Source organism: Scylla paramamosain, chromosome 6, assembly GCF_035594125.1.
Source record: "Scylla paramamosain isolate STU-SP2022 chromosome 6, ASM3559412v1, whole genome shotgun sequence".
Taxonomy (NCBI): domain Eukaryota; kingdom Metazoa; phylum Arthropoda; class Malacostraca; order Decapoda; family Portunidae; genus Scylla; species Scylla paramamosain.
In genome coordinates this window covers 6,536,895-6,558,521 of record NC_087156.1, presented here as the reverse complement: position 1 = coordinate 6,558,521, position 21,627 = coordinate 6,536,895, and the positions used below count along the sequence as shown (strand labels likewise).

The 21,627-nt window shown below is 34.7% G+C and overlaps 1 protein-coding gene across 2 annotated transcripts; it reads right to left on the bottom strand.

Annotated features, from left to right (window-relative positions):
* Nucleotides 1-6,993: 6,993 nt before the first annotated feature.
* On the bottom strand, nt 6,994-19,863 carry LOC135101264 (RNA-binding protein 7-like). Of its 2 annotated transcripts, XM_064004965.1 has the most exons (3): nt 19,675-19,863; nt 16,275-16,379; nt 6,994-10,813 (listed from the first exon to the last, which is right to left on the bottom strand). In XM_064004965.1, the coding sequence occupies exons 1-3, from the start codon at nt 19,762-19,764 to the stop codon at nt 9,944-9,946; spliced, it is 1,065 nt and encodes a 354-aa protein (XP_063861035.1). In that variant the 5' UTR covers nt 19,765-19,863; the 3' UTR covers nt 6,994-9,943. The 2 variants fall into 2 exon arrangements, with proteins under 2 accessions (XP_063861035.1, XP_063861037.1); XM_064004967.1 differs by lacking the exon at nt 16,275-16,379.
* Between the last annotated feature and the right edge of the window lie 1,764 nt (nt 19,864-21,627).

Sequence of the window (21,627 nt, the reverse complement as noted above, 5' to 3'; positions counted from 1 at the left end):
TAAATAAATAAACAAATAAATAAATAAACAATAATAATAAATAAAAAGAATAAACAATGACTTCCTGTACTGGATTCCAGGCTCACCCACTTAACTCTCTTGCCTTAATGCTAATGGAAACAGTGTGTTACATGATGACACCCTGAAAATATCTGAATAAAATTTAACAAATATAAAGCAGCATTTGGCAAAATAACTAAATAGCTAAATTTTGTGTACATCATCAATGAGGATGGTTAACATATGTGATGGAAAGTGCTGTTGTACAAGAAGTGATATACAGTGTTTAAAAAAAAAATTAAAAATCTTGGTCTATATACAAGAAAGTGGTTACTTGATACAAGTCTGGTCACCAACCCCTTCAAAATCATCCACTTGAGCAACAATGCAATGCACTTAATTCACTCTAATAATCTTGTTCTTGACGTGTTAACCATCCTTGGCAATTCACGCTGAATTTCCACAGCAAACAGAGAACACCAAACTAGACTCAACCTTCATGTTAAGGATCATTACGTGAGACCAGACCTGGGTTTACGAGTATGACCCCAGCCCCACCCAACAACATTCTCTGCACTGGAAGAGCCCAGCATCTCCATGACTGAAGGTGAGGCAGGTCAGCAGCACAACCAAGAACATGCTTACAATTTTCTTTGACATTTGTGGGACTGCTCAGTGAATTCATCCCCCTGGGCTACAGCAGAGTGGAAATTATCTGGCACACTGTGGCTGTCAGGAACACATGAATTTTATGGTCACAGCAGCAAGATTCATCTTCAACCCCTTGAAACTTCATCCTCTTCCTAAAGATAGGGCTGCAGCTGAAGGGGCACCACTTTGACAGCATGAAGTTTCAGCATGAATCACAGAAGGTGCTTGATGTGCTGTGATAACAAGATTTCCAAAACATGTATCAGTAGAAGCAACAGCACTGGGAGATTGGTACTGCTGCTCAAGTCCAACATTTTGAAGGGAATGGTGTCTAAATTCATAGCAACTAAAGACTCTCTTATACATAGGCCTTATCTCATACAGAATTATTGTCACATGCATACGAGGTGATTTATTCAAGTACCTATTGCTTCCCAAAATCTCATTGTAGCAAACAGAAACAGAGTGATTTCCATTATTTCCTTGATATCACATAATATTTATAGTACTCTAAAATTGATATCATTTTTACCCTAAAACCAATCAAACACAAAATTTTGAGCCTAATAAAAAAGATCTCTCACATAAAGTCTATATGTGCATATGAAATGGATAACATGTATTTCATGGTTTTGTTTTGTTAAACTTAAAAATACATCCATTAAATTCTTCCCTTTAAGGCTCTAATGTATCTACTATATACTCTTGATATGCAAATACCCCTCTTCTCATGTTTCAGTTTCATGTGTACTTTGAGTGTCTAAAACATGTAATGTCAGCTATACTCAAAGAAAACTAAAAGAGCATAGAAACATCTGATTCCAATGGCTTCCAAAGGGTTTTGGCTTGTTAAAGAAGACTGATCACCAGCTGACAGCAATAAGCATTTCAATAACCATGAGAATTAGCAAGGCAATTGAGTAAGTGTTATTTACAGTTAGTTATACAAAATGTTTTCAGTTGTCTGAAGGTTTTGCCCAGTGGTAATCGATGGCAACTGCACACAACAGAGGCATTAATTTATGTGGTAGTAATAATGTATTTCAATGTGTATGTGTGCATGGATACTTTAAACTATTTTATGATATTATAAATAGTAGGGAGTGCGGCAGTTTAGGGTATAGTGTGTCTGACCACAGGTTCGAATCCTAGTCATGATTTTTCTGGAATGACTGCCCACTCATAGATTCTCCCACTCTTAAATGGTTGCTGGACTGCAATGACTGAGAAGATTAAAGACAGCAGAGAAAGGAACAGACCATTCTAATCCATATACAAAGGCTCTGCATGGGGGCACAAGCTGCCCATCACCTATGCCCCATGAGTATGGCATCCTTTAAACTTTTCAATGAAAAGCAACATAGCACATGTACTTGATCATTTAAGTATTATCATACCACATAGAGATTTATCTGTTATAATTTAAATAGTTTAAACTGAGAAATTAATATAATTATATAATGAAAAATTAATAATAATTACCTAATAAGAATTTTATAAGAGTAAAAACAATATTTATCATGTTGTGCTTCAACAACTGAAACATCATACTTGACGTTATGAAGACAACATTTGTGTTGCTTTCATTTAAATTTTTTTCTAATAAACAAAAGGCTTTTCATTAAGAAAGATTTGCTTTCAATCACCTTACTTAAAAAATTTTACAAATATTCACATTATATATGTAAATGTAAAAGTTTTGTGAAGAACTTAGCATTGTTCTTGGCTAAAACTTATCAGAAGTATGAATTCACTGTCAAGTTTTGACAAACTCTAAGTAATATATATTTTTAGTGTTACTGACATACACAGGTGATAAATAAGTCTCACATATCATGGTCATGGTGAAAAAGTTATTATAATGCAGGATGTTGAACAAAATTTCCAGAATAGCATGACAAAAATTTGTATAGATGATTTGTATAGACTGTATGTAGTACATGATTTGGCAAAAATAGGAACTTTACTCATGTAATGCCAGACAATCATGTCAAAACATTTTGGTACAAAGCACAAACCAAAAATGTTTACTCTGCAAGATCTGGCCAGCAAGGAAGAGGAAGACCACTTGTCTTTGGACTTTGGTCACGAATTTGCTTCACTGTAAAAATAAAAACTAATCTTTATGCAAATTATTACTCATGATGATCCATCATTACAACTACAACCTGAACTTAAATCCTAACAAAACCCAAAACAAATGTCCAATCACTAGTGTTGAAGAGGAAGACCACTTGTCTTTGGACTTTGGTCACGAATTTGCTTCACTGTAAAAATAAAAACTAATCTTTATGCAAATTATTACTCATGATGATCCATCATTACAACTACAACCTGAACTTAAATCCTAACAAAACCCAAAACAAATGTCCAATCACTAGTGTGTGTTTCAATGGCCAAGACTATAACTCAAGGATTTCTTTATGAACTACATACATCACAGGAACATCTTAAAGGATAAAAAACTGATGGCATTTACATACATATTCATAAGATTCCTTATGACACTAATGATGTGATGTAGGATGTATACACTGGAATTGCAAGCATAGCTGGGCGTGATAGGAAAAAAAAATTATCATGATAACTGATGAATCGGTAATGATAACCTTATCACCGTTAACAGATAATTGGTAACTAGTAATAAATTTATCATCTGATAAACAATAAATCAATAAAGAAAAAAATTCTGATAGTAGCAATCACAATATTGATAATTCAAATAAAAAAAAAAGATAAATCCAAATCTTTATTTTTATCTTTATCTTAGCTTAGAAAAATCTTAAGAGAAGCTTCAAATTCACTGTTTATCCTGTCTCTTCACTAATTAAAAAGTATTGTTTTAAGTAAAATAACTACATTTGAATTTGAAAGTTTAAAACTTCAACATGTTCATGTTCCAAAAACTAAAATTGTTGATTATTGCTAGTTTGGAACCAAAAGTAATGGCAATAACAATGAATCAATAATGCAGGAAAGGTAATTACTGGATAACCAATAACCCAATAATGCTATTGCGATAAATCATCCCAATAACTTATTGTGATAACATCCACCTATGATAGGAAGTAAATGGAAAACACTCTTAAGTTTGTCCAATAGTTCATAACTAAACATAAAATTCCTTACTTTACTCTGTTTAACTTAATTTCAGTTACTTTCTTCCATGGTTCACTAAAAATAAGTTCATCTTCCTTTTTCTTGATGACTTTCAAAACCTCTTCTAAGATTACTTAGTATGATTTCAACTACTTCTCTGTGCAGGTCACTTGCATTATACTATTGTAAATAACATTATGGCAAGATGCCCTAAACACCAAAATCCTTTGGTACAGGGTAAGCCATAAATTATTTTTTTTAAATCTATATGTTTATCTATATGTACATAAGCATGCCTTCAGCATTAAATCTCTTTCCTAATACATAATGTTATTTTTTTTATGTCTGCATGTAATGTCAAGCACTATTCACTCAATCTCCCTTTCAGCATTCTGAAATTACTCTTCCAGGGATTTATATAACTGCATGTTTCCAATCACTGCAACAAATTTAGTAATAGATATCATTTACAAAACTATTTTGTTTATTAAACACACTCCATTCTATCACTATTCTTTCGATTTCCTTCCATGATAATTTTGTCCTAAAACAAATATATTCGTGAACACCAATTTCACAGATTAGTGTGTAATTCTTGAGCATCATTTTTTTTTTCATAGTTATCATCATGATGAATTACTCTCTAGCCTTCAGAAAAATTGCAAAATCATGTGCTACAGCCTATAGTTCATGTTTACATTAACTCATCAGAATAATATCAGGAATCTAAGATTATTTACATTTATTTTCCATTTATCTTAATTATTGCATCATCCCATTTCAAAGAGTCAAAAAATTTCTCCAATAATGTGCATAACTAATGATGATGAAGATGATGATGATGATAGTTATGTATGAGGTGCTCCAGGAAGTATGGATGTGCAAAACAAAAAATTCAAAACTTATTTACCATAAATATTGCATTTTTTCCAAGCAAATAACAGCACTGAAAAATATTTAATGGTGTAATAAGAGATAAAAAAGACCAAGAGACAGAAGTTCCACACAAAGAGGCACAGACCTACTTTGCTGATGCCACTCTACTGAAAGAATTTTCCAGAGAAAATAAGCATTATTACAGACACACTATAAATAACATTTCCTGAATGTTTGTAAACCTCATTAATTTTAACACTAGATTTTGAAGTTCTCTGATGTTCATAGCATAAGTGTCTCCACTTACTTAATTCCACAAATCTTTGTGCTCTGTTATTGTGGTTGTTAGAGTCCAGCCAAAAACTTAAGGCACTGAAGTGTAGTAAAAAATCTACTTATTGAGAAAAAGTAAATAAATAATTAAACAACAATAATAATAATTGATATATATATATATATATATATATATATATATATATATATATATATATATATATATATATATATATATATATATATATATATATATATATATATATATATATATATATATATATATATATATATATATATATGAAACTCATAACAAGAACTTCTAAAAGGGGAGTTCAATAAATCATCACATTTACAAAAACATACTATTAGTACATCAAAATAGAATTAACAAGGTGAGAGTTGCATTTACTTCAAGTCTTGTATTACTGTTTTACTTCTGACTACCCAAGATTTTTTTTTTTTTTTTTTTTTTAACAAGTGTATGTACTTGATACAAATATGAAGATACTTTTGGTGGGGCAGATATGGGAATTCCCTGCCCAGCAGCATTGTTACTTCATTCCCAACCAGGTCTATATTAGCTCATATTTTGATTATTTAAAATATTCTTTGAATATTTGCATATAGTAAAACAACACAATACAATGTTGTGGGTATATAAAATTTTAGGACAGCAGCAGTGATTTATGTATGGAAATGATTCCACTACATGTGAAAACAGTGAACCACTCAATGCTGTCACATCAGTGGTCAAGGTCACCTGGTGACCCTCATAGTTCTCAGGTCACTATTCCCTGATTGAGGTTAAAGTGACAATGCTGCCTGGTAAATGAACTGCATCTGCCCCACCTAAGGTATCCATCATATTTGCATCCAACTATTAAGCTTTAATTCACTGAATTCTATAACAAGGCTATCAAAGTCATTAAAGAGCTAGTGAAGTGATCAGACCATGATGCAGAGGATACAGTTTCCTTTTCAAAAGATTAGACAAATTTGAGGATGAGGAAATAGGTATGTTTCATGCAGAAATTGCCACATGTAGACCAGATAGCTTCTTTCTGATTCTCTTACTGTTTCTTTCCAGTGCCTTAATGCATAAATTCTTAACTGGAAAGGTAAGTAAAAAAACTGCATACAATATATCATGGATCAATGAATATACTGACTATTTTAGTGTATAAATCAATGAATAACTGATAAATTAACTAATGGGAAAAAACATTCTTAGACACAACAGGAGGCAATGAATACATTGGGAGATACAAACTCTTTAAAACCAATAAGTAAAGGGCTTAAGACTGCACCCATCCAATTAAGATGATAATTTGCAAATAAAAATTTTCTTTTGAGTATAATATTTAAGACAAGAGTTAAAAATCTGACATCCAGCCATTGAGAATGCTCAGGTATCCACATTTAACTTTGAAAAAATTGCAATTTGTGAAAATGGCCAAAACCTTTTAAGCTTATTATATCATTCAGTTGTTTTATATTTTGTTAACAATTAAGTTTCGACAGATAAGCAGCCATCATCACACTACACCATGATTACTCATAACCTTGTTTGAACACAATTCTAGAGAACCACACCATACTCAGATTTTACTTGGTAAGAAAGATTTTTTCCCCCCACATACTTACATCCACTACCAATGAGTATCATCGAGAAAATAATCATAATATTTTCATCGGAGTTTGGAATAATGTCATGTAATGGGTGTTCTGACAACTATAAGTGTCACAACTTCAGCTCTTAAATAACTCACTGGTTATTGTTGTGGTTCCTTGAATCAGTCAATGAATCCATTGATGATAAAGTGATGGTTGCATAGGCTGTACATGTACAGCCTATGCTGTACATGTACAGCATCCCAGTATTAAATGACAGGCTGTTATGTTAGCATAATGGACTTGCAGTTGATATAACATGCAGGTGGAATGATATTATGGAGATAAAGTGGAGATGGAACATCTTTCTACATTTCAATTATCTATTGATGAATAACTAAGTTGTTATTTATTTTATTTTATTTATTACTTTTCTTATTTGGTGTTTTATGAATATACACGGTGAAGCAAGAGCAACACTCATGTATCTGGCAACTTTAATTCTCCAGAACACTTTGACCTTATTGTAATAAAAAACAAATAAATAAAATAAATCAAATCAGTAACTAAACAAATAAATCAGTAACTAAAGTAATTTATTACACTATTACTGTGAATGAGAGAGAGAGAGAGAGAGAGAGAGAGAGAGAGAGAGAGAGAGAGAGAGAGAGAGAGAGAGAGAGAGAGAGAGAGAGAGAGAGAGAGAGAGAGAGAGAGAGAGAGAGATCCATAAAAAAAAAGGGTAGTTGGTGACCTGTCATATATATATCTCTTAACTAAAAATAAGATAATGCAACTTATAACAAACAAACCTGTAAGGACCAATACATTTGTTGTTGTTTTGTGGACCATGGCATGAAATACAGAGAAAAAGGAAAGACAGAATAGATGTTTTGAAAAATATATGGAAAGAAGCATACATAAGACACAAGATAAAACCTTTTTCACTGAGATCATTTAAAACACTTCCATTTTCCTGAAGGAATCCATCTTTCAAACACTTACTAAATATGTGGTAAACTTTTAAACAAAATTTAGAGTAATGAATTTTGGAGATGTTTGAACAGTACAGTACATACAGCTTAAATAGTTACCACCTCCTGAAACAAATGCCTTCACAAAATATAAAGCATTTCCAGCTATTTTGACACACACACACATCAGCAGAATTTTGCTTCATTCTTGTCCTTGCAAGCTTCTCTCTCTCACTCTCTCTCTCTCTCTCTCTCTCTCTCTCTCTCTCTCTCTCTCTCTCTCTCTCTCCAAAACATAAAACATCATGTTTTCTATACACTTCTAGTAATTTCACTCTTTCCCAAAGCTCACTTTGACTTGAGTATCAGCTAAAACTAATTCATGATGTCCAACAAAAATATTTCTGATATTAAATGAAGTTAATTACCAATAATAGGCTACCTGACTACTTGATCTCTGAGAGGTTGTCATAACACTTCCATTCTTGGGCCCACAAGTTTGTATGATTTATATACCACCAAGAAATATTCCAACACAAGTTAATATGCACCACTATACAACTATGTCAACTGTTAAAAAAAACAAATTATATAAATCTCTCAATAAACATATAAAACAAAAGATTGCTTGTTTAGTAGTAAGTCAGTATTTGCTTAAATCAATATAAAAAGGGAAGCAATGGATAAGAACCACTTGAGTCATTAAATTATACAATTTTTATAAAATCTAATAATGCTTATAGAAGTACTTACAATCAACCTAAAAAATAAAGACGTTCACCTTTCATATGAATGTAAATATTACTTAATTTCAATACATCTTCATGAGTTAAATGCTACAGAAAATAATGTAATATCTTTCCAAAAATAACTAAATAAGAAATAATACAGCATAGAAAAAATAAAGCATACTAATAAGCCTCAATTATCTCAAGTCTTGCATATCATTGAAAGCCAAACATAAGAATTTCATAAATAACTTCTTTTCTCTGTTAGTCTATATGCATATAAGATAAAATAATTCTATAGTTTTTTTCTTGTTTCTTTTTCAGTTATAAACTAAGATATGGCCAATATACTACTGATAATATCAGATGATGTACAAAAATAATTCCCTACTTGAAGAATAGTGCATTATAAATCTGAGTGAATACCTAATGTCTTCTTACTGTATTTACATTTCAATTGGAGGTATCACAACTTGTAATTAATGCTCTCAGCTGCCAGGTGTCCATAGCATTGTATCTCAGGAATGTGGACAAGGTGTTAAGAGTAAACAGTCATAAATGTTTATTTTCTCCCATTTATGAACTGATGCTGTACTTCAATGAAGTTTTCATTATCTAGAGTATATGATAATAATAATGCTAACAGTATACTTTTGCTGAGTAAAAACATTTAAGTTAATATAAGAAATCCACATAGAGAGCCCTGTTACACACATTAAAACAGACAGTTCTTGGAGAAAAGACAATGCATGCACCAAGACACTGTAATTATGTCAAATAACAAAGAAAGCACACATCGATGTCAGTGATAATTGAAATAATGGCATACATTATGAAACCTTGGGCAGAATCCTGTCACACTGCCAGACACATGATTGTATATATATTTTTTTAGGTGTTGAGCAAGGACTGTCATCAATAACAAAATGGTGGATGATGACTGTGTTTGTGTGTGTTGTGGCAGTCTATAAATTTTATTCAAGAAAGGTTGAAGTAAACATAAGAAAGGACTCGCAGTTGTCGTATTGAACAGTGTATATAGTACACAAATAGAGTACACATATATAATAACCATCACAGAGAAAAAGAATGAGAAAAAAAACAATGACCATAAGTATATAGAAAAGTATCCATAAATTGAGAGAGATTTAAAGTTGTCCACATCTTATTTTCTAAAAGGAGAATGATGCTATGGCTAAAAGTATGAACTAGAAGTTGTGATATCTCCAGTTAAAAATAAAACAAAAAATAAAATCAATAATAATAATAATAATAATAATAATAATAATAATAATAATAATAATAATAATAATAATAATAATAATAATAATATTAATAATAATAATACCAATAATAATAATAATAATAATAATAATAATAATAATAATAATAATAATAAAAAAAAAATAAACAAATAAATAAAATGAATAGGAAATAGCCACAGCTGTATAAGTTTAGTAAACTCCTGCATGGGAGCAATAATGAAACTGATACTTCCACAACATTAATATATAGGAAATGAACACTATGAATCAATCCTTCAAAGAAGTGTGTCGTCAAGATCTTTAAATTAGTAAATCTAAATGACCAATAAGCATGAGTCAAAGTGTTTTACACAATCCTTATTCCTTGCACAAGATTTGAGGGAAAATACTCAGTTTACCCCAGCTAAATAATTGGCTCCTTTACAAACAGTGATGACTTTAACAAGGGAAGTGACACAGATCATCATCGGTAATTCCTGCTGTCATAATGATTGGAATAGTGCCTGCCTGAACTCCTGTGATTATCATATTTACTGTGGTGAGACTCACTCCTGTGTCTGTTATGCTGGTCACCATGTCTGCTGTGACTGCCATTGGTATGGGAGGACCGATGGTGGTGGTGGTGGTGGTCTCTGTTCTGCTGTGGCCCTAATCTACTGAAATTAAAATGGCCTGGGTTGTGCTGTGTGCCACTACCTGTGCCAGACTTATCCCTGTTAGAGTAAGGACTGGATGATGCATCCTGACGATAGGGACTATGCTTTCCGTAGTCATTGGAATAGTTGTTTCTCTGGTATGAGCTATTTCTGGAGTAGTTATCTCGCTGGTATGGATTGTCTCTTGGAGAATTATTTTTCATGTATTGATTATTTCTATCATAATTGATAGACCCATGTCTGTCAGAATAACGCTCTCTAGGAGCATTAAGAAGAGGATTTGCTGAAAGAGGAATAGGTTGAAAGGCATTCAGTAATGCCATTTGGTGGTGAGCCATTGCCATGACATTCTGATTTGGCAATCCAAGTAAGCTGCTGGGGGACTGCATGAGTGCCTGCTGTCCACAGGGGTGTGAGGATCCTGAAAAGTTCTGGACTACACCAAAATTTGGATCAAGGGAGTGTATGCCTCCTGGACCACAAGACAGACCCTGCTGCTGTAGTTGTTGGTGATTCCTACTTTGCACTCTTAAATTTCTTCCATTAACATCAATGTCATTCATAAGCTCAATGGCATATGGTACACTAACACTATGACGAAAACAGATGAAACCAAAGCTTTTACTTCTTCCTGTCATTTTGTCCTTTGGTATCTTCACATAGTGAAGTGGTCCAGCCTGTAAAAATAAAAGGCTATAACTAGAAAATGAATGAAGTTTTCTACTGCATTCCTGAAAATATTTTGTTTATAAAATAAAAAGCATGATGCTTAGAATAACATAAGATGATTAAATACAGTTCATGCTTACAATGAAATTGTTAATAAAGTTAGTCACCCAAACTAAGACTGGGTTTTAACTGATATCAGTGATGAACCATCACCTGTGGTAAGCCTCATATGGCATGCTTTCATCTGGAGAATATAACAGTACTGTGCAGTAACACAGCGCTCGTCAACATATGTACCATTATTTTCACAGGGCACATTAACACATGTGCTTGATATACCATGGCGAATTGGAAAACAGGTGCCTGATAATAGTTTATAAGCTACAAGTTCTACATCTGAGAGAGAGAGAGAGAGAGAGAGAGAGAGAGAGAGAGAGAGAGAGAGAGAGAGAGAGAGAGAGAGAGAGAGAGAGAGAGAGAGAGAGAGAGAGAGAGAGAGAGAGAGAGAGAGAGAGAGAGAGAAACTGTTAGATAGCCTTATCTATAATGAAAGGTACTGCATGGCTCTATCCTTTCCAAGAATTAATCTGTGGAACTTCTCATCCACACTAACATAATCACAGGTTAAGAAGCTGAGGTGCCTCTCATCTACTGTAAAGCAAGGGGTACTATAGTCAAGGTCATGGGGATTGAAGGTTGCATTATCATACTCTGGCAACCTGCCCCTCAGCATTGTCTAAACTCTTCCTGTCCCTAAGCACTGTCTCAACTCTTGCATGTATTATGTTTTATAAATACTTATCACTATTAAGAATATATATATATATATATATATATATATATATATATATATATATATATATATATATATATATATATATATATATATATATATATATATATATATATATATATATATAGACAACAATGGTGAATACTGCTAAACAGTCATATTTGATTTTCAAATCATAAAATAATACATGCAAATGCTGCCTGTATATATTACTGTAAATATTTCTAAAGCATGTTATAACACTATTTCAGACAGGTAGGTTGGCAATGTATGAAGATGCAACTTTCAGTCCATGTGACTGCAACAATGGTTTATCTTACACTGTACCCATTCATGCACATCACTCTCCTACCAACCATCATAGTACATATGCTTAAGGAGCTACAACAAATTACGCATCATATTTACATCTTCAGATAAATCTGACGGGTTGTCACAAACAGATCTGACTCAGTAAAGATTTACTGTATACAAACACACATATGCATTAATTTGAACTTGCAGAGATTCTTGTTCATATTCTCACATGTTCATAGGCTGGGATTGCGTATGTACATGCATACACTCCCTGAGTTATAGATAAGTTTGGTTCCAGATGGCCATTTGTAAGCTGTTACATTCACAAATTTTTAATTTCTAAAATATTTTAGGTGTACAATATCCTCTTGAGTTTCACACTTACTTTCCTCCAAAGCCATGGTGCTATACTCAAGCATCTCAAAACTTGAGGTACTGAAAACACTGAAAAACTCTTATTAATGCCAGCCACATAGCCTAGCACTGTGTGAGGGTGTTTTGTCCTCACATTGGGCATGACACAGCTGTCTAGCAACCACATGAGTTAATGCTTTGACCTCAGACTTGGTGTGACATAGCATTGTGTCCACCACAAATGCTAAACTCAAGTATTGCAAAACTTGGGGTATTGAAAACACTGAAAAACCTTTATTAATGCCAGCCACATAGCCTAGCACTGTGTGAGGGTGTTTTGTCCTCACTTTGGACATGACACGGCTGTCTACAAGCCACATGAGTGAGTGTTTTGACCTCACATTTGGCACGACATAGCAAAGTCGCCATCAAAAAGGTGAGCGTTTTACCCTCACATTTGGTGTGACACAGTTATGTGGCACTGCTGTACTTTGTGTTTTGTCCTCACGTTCAACATGACATAGCAGCACAGCTTTGCCACATTAGAACTATGTATGTGCATTTTGTCCTCACATTCGGTGTGACACAACAGTGTGGTTATCACACTAGAATTGAGTGGCTGTGTGTTTTGTCCTTACATTTGGTGTAATGCAGCAGTATGGAGCCATCACATTTAGAGCTGTACAAGTGTGTTTTTTGTCCTCATATTTGGCATGATGCTGCAGTGCAGCATCACCACATTTAAAGATGTGTGAATGTATATTTTGTCACACCCAGTGGTGCGGTGGGAACTATAAAGAACATGGAATCCATTGATCCTAATACTACAGGTGACAGGATTTCTCCTGATCCAGGCCTCTCATTTGTATCTAAAGATATCTGTATTTATGATGCACATTTAAGTTTCAAACTTCCACAGATATGAACAAGAGTCCTGGCTCTGGGGCAATCCTGATACATATATATATATATATATATATATATATATATATATATATATATATATATATATATATATATATATATATATATATATATATATATATATATATATATATATATATATATATATATATATATATATATATATATATATATATATATATATATATATATAACTGCAACATATTTCCTGGTGTCAAAGGTGCATCATCCTTGAAAATGCACCCTAATTTTGACAATGAAAACTTTGAAAAATGTAAATAAAAAAAGTAAATAAAAGAACAATCCCAAAAATATATAAAGCAAAAGTGACAACTAGAATAAAAACAAACAACCCTAAAACATAAATTAAGAACACAACGCAATATTAACATCTGCTGGGGAATAAGAACCCTGATTATTTAAGTTATATTTCTGGAACCATCACAATGAATGAAGATGGCAGTGACCAATGAGTGATCATAAGTCTTGTTATTAGTAAGATTTACTAGTAAACCTTTTTAATACAATGCAATTTTAATTTTTGTCACTTAATAACATTCCCGTAAAATCGGGACATTTGAGAAGAGTGAAAATGCTGCCAATATTGATACACAGCATGCAAAACACCGCTGTCTGTTGCCTCTTCTGTTGATGTGGTAATGATTTTTTGTTATCGTCTATATAATTTTTATGATGCTTTTCTTTATTTGTTACTTTAATTAAGATAATTTATACACAGGAATTCAGATTATTGCCTAACACAACCTTCTTCTGGGGGTTAAGATAAGCTCATGAAAAACATAACCTTTGGCCTCCATGATGCATAGGAGATTTTCCAAACTTATTTTAGGGAGAAAAAATAAAAATAAAAATAAAAAATAAAAATAAATAAATAAAAATGAATAAATGAATAAATAAATAAATAAATAAATAAATAAATAATAAATAAATAAATAAGATAGAATAAATAAATAAACACACACACACACACACACACACACACACACACACACACAGTGGACCTTCAGTTTTCAAAATTAATTTATCCCTGAATGCTGTTCAAAATCCAGAATGTTTGGAAACCAAAACTATTTTTCCCATAGGAATCAGTGTAAAATTGATTAATCCATTCCTGGACACCCATCCACCCTGTTTTTTAGGCTTATGACAGACCCTCCCACTGCAATGATGGCCACTCCACAACATATCCAGTCATAAATTATTTATCCAAAAAAGATGTACTGACATAGTCACAGAACATAGAACAGTGACACAGAACTCACCAGAAGATACTGTTTAGACTGTGCAGGTATTCCCTATGTATATCACCAATCTAATGAAAGGAAGCCTTACAAAGTGACACAGAGAGGAGCAACTCACCACCAAAATGAAGGTGATCATAATATTTAGACACCTTGCTGCTGAGGAAAACTTATGGGAAAATGCAGTTGTGATGGGGTTGTGGGTTATCAAGAGTAAAACAAGGGAGTTCCAGAGTTTACCAGAGAAATTAATGAATGATTGAGAATACCAGTTAACTCTTGCATTAGAGAGGTGGACAGAATAGGGGTGAGAGAAAGAAGAAAGTCTTGTGCAGTGAGGCCACGGGAGGAGGGGAGGCATGCAGTTAGCAAGATCAGAAGAGCAGTTAGCATGAAAATAGCAGTAGAAGACAGCTAGAGATGCAACATTGCGGCGGTGAGAGAGAGGCTGAAGACAGTCAGTTAGAGGAGAGGAGTTGATGAGATGAAAAGCTGTTGATTCCACCCTGTCTAGAAGAGTAGTATGAGTGGAACCGCCCCAGACATGTGAAGCATACTCCATACATGGATGGATAAGGCCCTTGTACAGAGTTAGCAGCTGGGGGGTGAGAAAAACTGGCAGAGACATCTCAGAACGCCTAACTTCATAGAAGCTGTTTTAGCTAGAGATGAGATGTGAAGTTTCCAGTTCAGATTATAAGTAAAGGACAGACTCACATAAATATTTAGTGTCACATTATTATTATTTGGTTGAAGATTATCCTTAATTCACAAATCATGTTAAAAATCTAACATGCAAAGATATAATGGGTATAGGAAAATGCACACAAGAGCCTACAGGACAGCTTACACCAGCTCCCTGTAGCCTCATTCTCATCTTTCTTGTGCATGGCATTCAATGATCAACTACCCATGTAACATAATACTACACTTGAAAAAAAATAAATAAAAAATAAATAATAAATAATAATAATAATAATAATAATAATAATAATAATAATAATAATAATAATAATAATAATAATAATAATAATAATAAAGTGAAGAATTAACCCTGTGGCTAGCAGAGCACTTACCCTGTGGTACACTAACTTAACAACCCAAAAAAACTAATAAAGGATAATGAAAATAAATCAAAGAGAATGAAGAAAGTCTAAGAAAATTGTCATTTTTATGTAAATTTCCTAATAAAAAAAAAATTTAATCCCCTGCTGGGACACTTAATGGATTCATATCCTCTTGAACTCCCCAAAGAATACTAGTCCTCATACCTACCCTGAGGTTCACTTCCCCTGGATCCTTCCCCAGAACCATAACTGAACCCAATCCTACAGGACTGCTAATTGCACACTTTATTGAGGAGGATGAATACCAAGTCCAGTTCATAATCATTGCCATTCTCTTCTAATTTGTGAGGCAGCCTATGGCAGGTGCAGGTGGCCTTAGTGGTAGGAAATCAGAGCGAGGTGGTTGAAGTTAAACAACTGAGTTGTCCACACATCTCATCTCCATGACCACCATTTTAGAATTGAGCTCCTATCCCTTACAGGACAAGCAAATGCAAGCATTCATCGTGATTAGTGACACTGTCTAATATCATGGGCTTTTCTCATGATAATCAGTTCACTTGGAACATCTTTCTGAAGAAGACTGACAGAGGGCAGCACAAGTGCAGCTCTACTAAGTAAATATGGTGCAAGATGGCAGAGGTAAGCTACACTTAGATGCAGGTAGGGATTTTTTACATTATTATGAGAGAAGTATTTCCAGAGGTAATGACCAATGTGTGTCACACTTGTATGTTTTAAATATTTCAAAATAAAAGAAATACAACCTAACCTGATTAATGAATGAAAGTAAATAGTCCATTATCTTTGCACAGGTCTTATTCTTTGGAGAAGATTCGTAGAGGCCGGACACTGACAGGCATTGCCTACCTTGCGTCTGGTAAGAAAGGTGAGAAAGGTCTTATTCATCAAGCTATGCACTTTCACATGTGCACACATACACACACACATTTTTTTTTCCAGAATGCTGCCACTGTATTCCCTGCATAAGAACATAAAAACATAAGAAATAAGAGAAGCTGCAAGAAGCCACCAGGCTTACATGTGACAGTCCCTGTATGAAATATACCTACCTATTTCCACCTACCATCCACATTCATAAACCCTTCTAATCTTCTCTTAAAGCTTTCTAATGTCTTAGCACTAACAACATGATTACTGAGTCCGTTCCACTTGTCTACCACTCTATTTGAGAACCAATTTCTTCCTATCTCTTTCTTGAACATACATTTTTAAAGCTTGAACCCATTATTTTTTGTTCTGTCCTGGTTGCTGATCCTAAGAATTTTGCTTACATCCCCCTTGTTATAACCCTTATACCACTTAAAGACTTCTATCAAGTCCCCTCTTAACCTACGTCTCTCTAAAGAATGTAAATTTAACAGCTTCAATCTCACCTCATAAGGAATACTCCTCATCCCCTGTATCCTTTTAGTCATTCTCCTTTATACTGATTCTAACAGACCTATATCCTTCCTGTAATGTGGGGACCAGAACTGCACAGCGTAGTCTAGATGAGGTCTGACCAGTGCCAAATATAACTTTAGTATTACTTTGAGCCTTCTACTTTTAACACTCATAAAAATTAATCCTAATACCCTATTTGCCATGTTTCTGGCCTCTATGCATTGCTTTCCTTGACAGATTTCAGAGCTAACTATAACTCCTAAATCTTTTTCATACCCTGAACCTATTAGAGTTCTGTTGCTTATTGTGTACCTACTGTGTGGGTTTCCTCTACCTAAGCTAAGTACTTTGCACTTGTTGATATTAAACTGTATTTGCCATCTATCCGTCCATTCATTCATCCTATCTAAATATGCCTGCAAGGTGATGGGATCCAATTCCGACCTAATATATCTACCTATCTTTGTGTCATCCGCAAATTTACTAACATCACTACTAACTCCACTATCCATGTCACTGACCAGTGTTCTTCAAACTTCTCTACAATCATGCACTCTTCCAGATGTTTTTGATTAATTCATGTACCCTAATGACTAGTACAAAATATATGTATATATATTCTAGTTTTAAAAGTAAAAATGTGAAAATACAATATCATGTTCAGTTTATACATTAAAATAGCTACTGAGTTCTCAATAATTGTTTACAGGAGCTAAGAGTCGATTTCACAGTCACCTGGCAATGTTCTCAACCAAACACCATATCATCTTGGTAACGGGCATTACCAACACCTTGATTCAATTTCACAGTTGCTTTTGTGGTTTCAGTAATCCTTTACCTGGTAATGATCATAAAATGAATACCTCTGATTCAGTAATGGTGGTATGCCAGAATCCCACTAATAGATAAAATGAATCAATTATTGACAAAAGAACTGACCATACCAGTGCACATACAAAAATAAAAGGGGAGAGAGAGAGAGAGAGAGAGAGAGAGAGAGAGAGAGAGAGAGAGAGAGAGAGAGAGAGAGAGAGAGAGAGAGAGAGAGAGAGAGAGAGAGAGAGAGAGAGAGAGAGAGAGAGAGGAGAGGAGAGGAGAGGGAGAGAGAGAGATGAGAGAGAGAGGAGAGAGAGGAGAGAGAGAGGAGAGAGAGAGAGAGAGAGAATGGCATGCAAATACATCACTGTTGCCTTCAACCTTCAACATAGTATACCATAAAACTTTATTTCATCAGAAGAGGGATATGCGGGCAGAAATTGAATCAGTCTGGGGAAGATGTCTGTGCACTGGATGTGCTTCTCATTATGTGTGAGTATTGCCCAATTTCTTAAAAATACTCTATTCCCTGATTTTTTTTTATGTGAGCAGTGTTCTGCTGTGAGTGTGAAATGCCGCGGTGACTGTAGCTGGTAAAAAGAAGGCCAAAAAGAGTAGAGGGCAAATGAAATCCTGTCTTGTCAAGACAGTGTTTTTACAAAGTATTAAAGCCTAGATGGTAGCTATATTAGGTTAGGTTTGGTTAAATTTGGTTTAACACATAACAGTCCCATGGCGTGAGGCCAGTGGAACATTCTGTAGCAAGTGACCAAAGTGTGTAGTTGTAAACAGCGACACATGAGTCTTTATTGAAGAGAAAAGTATTTTTCTTTTACCAGAAGTAGGCGTGGTTTGCATTAATCGATTACATATTCTTTTAGGTAAGTGACACTTTCTGAGTGGGAGTGGGGATAACAGTGACATAATCATGCATCTGTTATCTATGAGGACAAAATTTTTTTTCTAGTCAATTTTAATACATCCTGTATTAATCTGCTAATTGTTTTTTATCACAAATCAGCAGTTTTGAGAGAGAGAGAGAGAGAGAGGAGAGAGAGAGAGAGAGAGAGAGAGGAGAGAGAGAGAGAGAGAGAGAGAGAGAGAGAGAGAGAGAGAGAGATGATTTGTGGAGGAAACAATTAGCAAATTCAAAACCCACTGAAATATGCCAGAAATTTTTTTTTCATCCACCAACTTGAAACGGTAAGGAATTTAATATTTACCCAATCTGTGTGGTATGTGTTACATTTGAGTGTCAATACATAAATATGTAATACTCTAATTTCAAATTAATTCATTATATGATGCTTACAGTTTTCTTCATAAACTTTTTTTTTTCTTCATATTGTGCACCCATGGGTGCACCATGTCCTCAGGTAGACTATCACTGCCCTGCACCATAAAAAAAGAAAACACAACTACCTCAAAGGGAAAGTACTCAATCCCTCCACAGGAAGGAAATGCCCCAGGAGAGCCCCACCAGCCCACACACTGCCAAGACTAAGGTTCCTCCTCTCAGTCAGCCTATCCTACAAAGGCCCCAAGATTTCTAACAGCCTCCCAAGAACCATTCGAGACATTACTGGCTGCTCTGTAGGAAAATACAAGTCCCAGCAGGACAAGTACCTGTGTAGTCCCAGACCACACTTCATTCTGTAGAGCAACCACCAGTCTATTACTAGACCAGCTTAGGGATACTGGGACTGGAAGCAGAAAGAGAACACTAAGGCTCTTAAGATTTTTTCTCTGGACTGCATCAAATATAAAGTTGCACCCGCACCACACACAACCTCGCGGCCTTCACTACCTGCAGGAACTTTGGAATACTGGGCCTATAAGGTACAACGTAAAGATCACCTGTGACGAAATAAAGAGGATTAACAACAACCTAAACTATAAAAAGTATCACTGCCACCACAAGAAAGATACGATACCGCCACCTCCATTACCTGCAGGAACAGCTCGTACAGGACCTCCTCAGTGGTCACATCTGGATCAAAGTTCCCCACCCACACTGTTCTGCTGTCCTCGTCCTCCATTTAGTCGTCTCGTCCTGCTAAGCTTCCAGAAATCAAAGTTCTATTTGGGAGCAAGGCTGTTGTTGTTTTCCTTGTGTGCGGGTCAAGCGAGCCTCCCAGATGTACACAATCAAGCGAGACTCCTCAGTAATTTATTTGTCTTTTTGTTTGCTTCAATATTAAGAGTTGAATATTTTATTTATATTAGAAAATTCCTATGTATTATTTCTGATGTGACAGATGATTTGTTTTGTTTTTTGTTTCTTTGTTTGTGAAATGGATCTAGGACCAGTATATATATATATATATATATATATATATATATATATATATATATATATATATATATATATATATATATATATATATATATATATATATATATATATATATATATATATATATATATATATATATATATATATATATATATATATATATATATATATATATATATATATATATATATATATATATATATATATATATATATAGAGAGAGAGAGAGAGAGAGAGAGAGAGAGAGAGAGAGAGAGAGAGAGAGAGAGAGAGAGAGAGAGAGAGAGAGAGAGAGAGAGAGAGAGAGAGAGAGAGAGAGAGAGAGAGAAAAGAAAAAATTTTTTTTTTTTTGCTGTTGCCTCATGATTGAGTGAATGTAATTTCTCAATTTTTATAGTATTTTTTTTTTTTTTTCAAGGTGGAGGATTAATGTGTCTTCTTGTTGTTGTCTGTATCAAGTCTGTATCTTTACTAGGCACAAAGGCTTCGTGTTTTCTGAACCTTCAGAACTAAAAGAAATGTGTGTGTGTGTTTAACATACGTAAATTCTTAAGTTTTCTTCCAAAGGAATGGATGATTACTTTTTATTAATATCAGTAGTTTTATTTTTTTTATTATTATTACTAGTTTATGTTTATTTCGTGTGTGTGTGGGGGGGGGACAAATTGTGTTTTTTTTTTTTTATGTGGGCTGTAATGACAGTAACTTGCCCTATATGTGCATAAATAAAATTATATTAAGATAAAAGTTATAATAATCTAAATAATAATGTTGTCCACGCCCCTTTTCGGCCTTCAGGTACACACCACCGCAGCAACCCATGGCGGTCAGCACACACAACAGAAATCCATCACCGCTGTCGTGGTCAGCAGGCTCGTTTGACTAGTGGAGGTGAGGCACGCACACGCGGCACTTGTCTAGACTCAACAGACTACATAGAGGGTGAAGGGACAACAAAATACAGGCTCGCTAGCACTCTTGTCTTTATTGTCCACACAGAGCAGTACCACAGGGCACAAGGCACACTACCACATTACAGCATGTCAGGGCCGCACCACCGGCCCTTACTCTACGAAGCGTTTCTGTCGCTGGGTAGCACGTCTCACCTCACAAAACAGCTGCATGCGCACAGCACGCTACGAGATCACAACTCATACACAGCGTCGCAAGGCTAGCGTCAAGTACTCACTGTCTTAGTCTGCCGGGGCACACTAACCTCACACAATGTCCCGGGGCGTAGTCACGCCGTTGCAGAAGCAGGCGACCAGTGTTGTAGCGTCACACGAAGATAGTACGCTGCAGACTACCGGCACAGGTGTTGTGTAGGCGAGAAACGGGCGGTCTCTCTCTCTCCTTTCTCTTGGTCAGGCGTTGCAGCATGGTGTAGCAAGGAACGAGGACTTCTCTCTCTCTCTCTCTTCAAGGGACGGACGCTTTCTTCTCTGTATGGCGTCGCAGTATGGCGAAGAAAGGAACGGACATGTCTCCGTCCTGTTGTTGTTGTTGCTGTTGTCGTTGCGGGGCATAGTGGCAGTGAAAGAAGACAGTAAAGAGTAGATGAAAGGTTGGGTGAAGATATGGAGGAAACTCGTAGAGTGAAAAATGA